Source organism: Chaetura pelagica, unplaced genomic scaffold (genome assembly GCF_000747805.2).
Source record: "Chaetura pelagica isolate M959 unplaced genomic scaffold, ChaPel_1.0 scaffold157, whole genome shotgun sequence".
NCBI lineage: Eukaryota > Metazoa > Chordata > Aves > Apodiformes > Apodidae > Chaetura > Chaetura pelagica.
The window spans coordinates 44,875-48,531 of NW_009953794.1; the positions used below are offsets into that span (position 1 = coordinate 44,875).

The following is a 3,657-nucleotide window of genomic DNA, read 5'->3' on the forward strand; positions in this document are numbered from 1 at the left end:
AGGAAGTGGAACCTGCCGAACCGGGAGGAACTGGGACTTCTCTTCCCCAACCTCCCCGACCTGATAGAAATCCACAGTGAGTTTCTTCCCACCTTGGATCCTCAAGGTGCTCCCAGAGCTTCTCCCAGGCCACCCCACCTCTTGGACCACCCCCCACTGGTGGCTTCACACCTGGTCTGGGCCAGCCCTGGGTGGAGCAGAGACCTTCAGGACACACTTTTTGGTGTCCTTGCCATTCCATGATGGCCTTGAAGGCAACACTCCAAGCCCACCTGGCTCCTTCCCTCCTGTCCCCACCCATTCCCAAGGTCCCAGAGGGCCAGGCAGCTCCATGAGGTCCTTCCATGGGTTTCCTCCTTCACCCAAGTCCCATCTCTCACCTCCCTGTCCAGATTCTCTCTCTGAATCCATGAAGAAGCTCCGGGAAGAAGGACCAATCATCAAAGAAATTGGGGATCTCATGTTGTCTCGGGTAAGGGGACCAGGGGACACCAAAGGGGACATCTTGTCCTCCCAGCATGAAGAGCTTGGCACCATGGTGGATGGAGGTGACCTCTGGTGGTGGCCAGGCTTGGAGAAGACAAGCTTGAGGAGACCCCCCAGGTGCCAAAGGGGTGTCTCAGGTTGGTTGTCCCCTGTGTTGTCCCCAAGTTTGATGGCCTGGCCAAGGAGGAGATCCAGGAGGTGGCTGCCAACTTCTGCTCCTACCAGTCCATTGCCCTGGAGCTGATCAAGACCAAGCAGCGCAAGGAGACTCGTTTCCAGATCTTCATGCAGGTTGGTCCATCCCTTCAGGTCCTTCCTCATCTCATGGTGGGGGGTTCCCTTGGACCGTCTCCTCCATCCCACCCTGGAGCTTCTCCCCCCAGGAAGCTGAGAGCAACCCCCAGTGTCGGCGCCTGCAGCTCAAGGACTTGATCATCTCGGAGATGCAACGTCTGACCAAGTACCCTCTGCTCCTGGAGAACATCATCAAGCACACCCAGGGTACAGGCTGCTGGGCTTCTTGCTCCTCAGGGTTCCTCAGCTGCCTGAACTCACCCCCAGGTGGTTCCACAGGTGGCCACCAGGCTCTGCTCTGGGGCTCGTTGCCATCTCTGGTGCCAGCCGGAGTCCCAGGGTGGTGGGGAGGACATGGAGGGATAGAAACGTGGAGTTTGGGTTGGTGGGACCTTCAAGATCATCTAGATCCAACCCCCTGCATGGGCAGGGACACCTCCCACCAGCCCAGGTTGCTCCAAACCCCATGCAACCTGCCCTTCAACCTTCAACACTTCCATCATCCACAACTTCTTCAGGAAACCTCTTCTGGTGTCTCCCCACCCTCACAGTGAAGAATCTCTTCCCAAGATCCCATCTCCAGCTCCCTCTCCCACTTTTCATCCCTCCCCCTCATCCCATCCCTCCCTGCCCTTGGCCCAAGTCCCTCCCCAGCTTTCCTGGAGCCCCTTCAGGCCCTGGAAGCTGCTCTAAGGTCTCCCTGGAGCCTTCTCCTCTCCAGGCTCAACACCCCAACTCTCCCAGCCTGGCTTGGAGAATCCCATACTGGTTTGGGTTGGAGGGACCTTCAAGATCACCCAGTCCCACCCCCCATGGGCAGGGACACCTCCCACCAGCCCAGGCTGCTCCAAGCCCCATCCAACCTGCCCTTCAACACCCCCAGGGATGGGGCAGCCACAGCTTCCCTGGCCAACCTGGCCCAGGCTCTCCCCACCCTCACACTCCACAATTCCCTCCTCAGCTCCAACCTCCAGCTCCCTCTCCCACTTTTCATCCCTCCCCCTCATCCCATCCCTCCCTGCCCTTGGCCCAAGTCCCTCCCCAGCTTTCCTGGAGCCCCTTCAGGCCCTGGAAGCTGCTCTAAGGTCTCCCCGGAACCTTCTCCTCTCCAAGCTCAACACCCCAACTCCACCTTCCCATGGAAAAAGCCACATCGAGATGATCCTGGGGGTGGATGGGAGGGTAAAAAGAGGGTGAGAGAAACCCAAGACCAGCTCCATCTGACCTCATGTCCTCTCTTGGCCACCTCAGCTGGTACCTTGGAGCACGAGAAGCTTTGCAGGGCCCGGGACCAGTGCAGGGACATCCTCAAACATGTCAACGAGGCGGTGAAACGGGCGGAGAACCGACACCGCCTGGAGGGCTACCAGAAACGCCTGGACACCACCTCCCTGGAGAGGACCAGTAACCCCCTGGCTGCCCAGTTCAAGGTAGGACCCAACCCGACCTTCATGGGAAAGGGTTGAGCTGGTGAAAAGGTCCTGTCCAACCTTTTCTCCACCCATCTCCACCCCTTCCCATCTCCTTCCTCAACCGTCCTTCTCGCAGAGCTTGGACCTCACCTCCCGGCGCATGATCCACGAGGGGCCTCTCACCTGGCGTGTGGGCAAGGACAAGACTGTGGGTATGGGACTGGGAGGACTGGGAGGACCTTCCCTGCCTCCTCACCACCCACCCCCATCCTCCTGGAGGTGGCACCTCCAGCCCCAGCAGGATTCCAGGGGCCTTTTCCACCATTTGTGGAGTCCACAGAGCTTCCAAAGCTCATCCTTGGTTGAACCTCTTCTCCATCCCTTCTCCCCACCCCAGACCTCCACGTGCTGCTCCTCGAGGACCTCCTGGTGCTGCTGCAGAAGCAGGATGAGAAGTTGGTCCTCAAATGCCACAGCAAGACAGCTCTGGGTTCCTCAGACAACAAACAGACCTTCAGCCCCGTCCTCAAGCTCAACTCCGTGCTCATCCGCTCCGTGGCCACAGGTGGGGACCTCCCAGTGCCACCACCCTGGGTGACAACCCTTCTTGGGGGGGGGCAACTGGAAACCCTTCTCCATGCTCTGACCTTTCTCCTGGCTCTTGGTGACCCCTCCCTGAGCAGATAAAAGAGCCCTTTTCATCATCTGCACCTCGGAGCTGGGACCTCAGATCTACGAGCTGGTGGCCTTGACGTCCTCGGAGAAGAACACGTGAGGATGAGGGTGGTGGGTGCTGGGGGGGCTTCCTTGGGGGGGGTGGGCAGGAGTACCCGTTCTCCTGGGAACTGATGGGGTGGCTCTTGGGCCTGGCAGGGGGGTGGAGGTGAAAAAAAACCTGGGAACTGATGGGGTGGCTCTTGGCCCTGGCAGGTGGATGGAGCTGCTGGAGGAGGCAGTGCAAAGTGCCACCAGGAATGTCACCTGCCCACCCAAGCGCCGGGCGCTGGAACCCGCCCGGGCGGCCCCTCCTGGGTGAGCAGACCTGGAACTGGGGGTGGTGCTGAGGCTGGGGGGGCACTGGGAGGCACTGGGAGGCAATGGGGAACACTGGAGGACAAGGCCAGTGGGCTGCTGGGTCTGTCTGGAGTGTGGTTGAGTCTCTCCAGAAGGTGGTTGGGTCTCCAGAGGGTGGTTGGGTCTCCAGATGTTGGCTGGGTCTCTCCAGAGGGTGGTTGGGTCTCCAGATGTTGGTTGGGTCTCTCCAGATGTTGGATGAGTCTCCAGATGTTGGTTGGGTCTCTCCAGATGTTGGTTGGGTCTCCAGATGTTGGTTGGGTTTCCTGATGTTGGGTCTCTCCAGATGTTGGTTGAGTCTCCCCAGATGTTGATTGGATCTCTCCAGATGTTAATTGAGTCTCTCCAGATGTTGGTTGGGTCTCCAGAGGGTGGTCGTGGTGGGGCCAGG

General features: G+C 59.5%; 1 protein-coding gene across 1 annotated transcript in view; it reads left to right on the forward strand.

Annotated features, from left to right (window-relative positions):
• LOC104391755 (rho guanine nucleotide exchange factor 11-like) overlaps positions 1-3,224 on the forward strand; it is a gene marked incomplete at both ends in the record, with an annotated part of 41,179 nt that extends 37,955 nt beyond the window's left edge. Inside the window, 9 exon segments of the mRNA XM_010001085.1 lie at positions 1-76; positions 393-472; positions 652-777; positions 870-987; positions 2,032-2,210; positions 2,329-2,404; positions 2,590-2,757; positions 2,876-2,963; positions 3,123-3,224. The exon segment at positions 1-76 is cut by the window's left edge and continues 19 nt beyond it. Coding sequence (XP_009999387.1) covers positions 1-76; positions 393-472; positions 652-777; positions 870-987; positions 2,032-2,210; positions 2,329-2,404; positions 2,590-2,757; positions 2,876-2,963; positions 3,123-3,224 — 1,013 coding nt within the window.
• Positions 3,225-3,657: the final 433 nt, after the last annotated feature.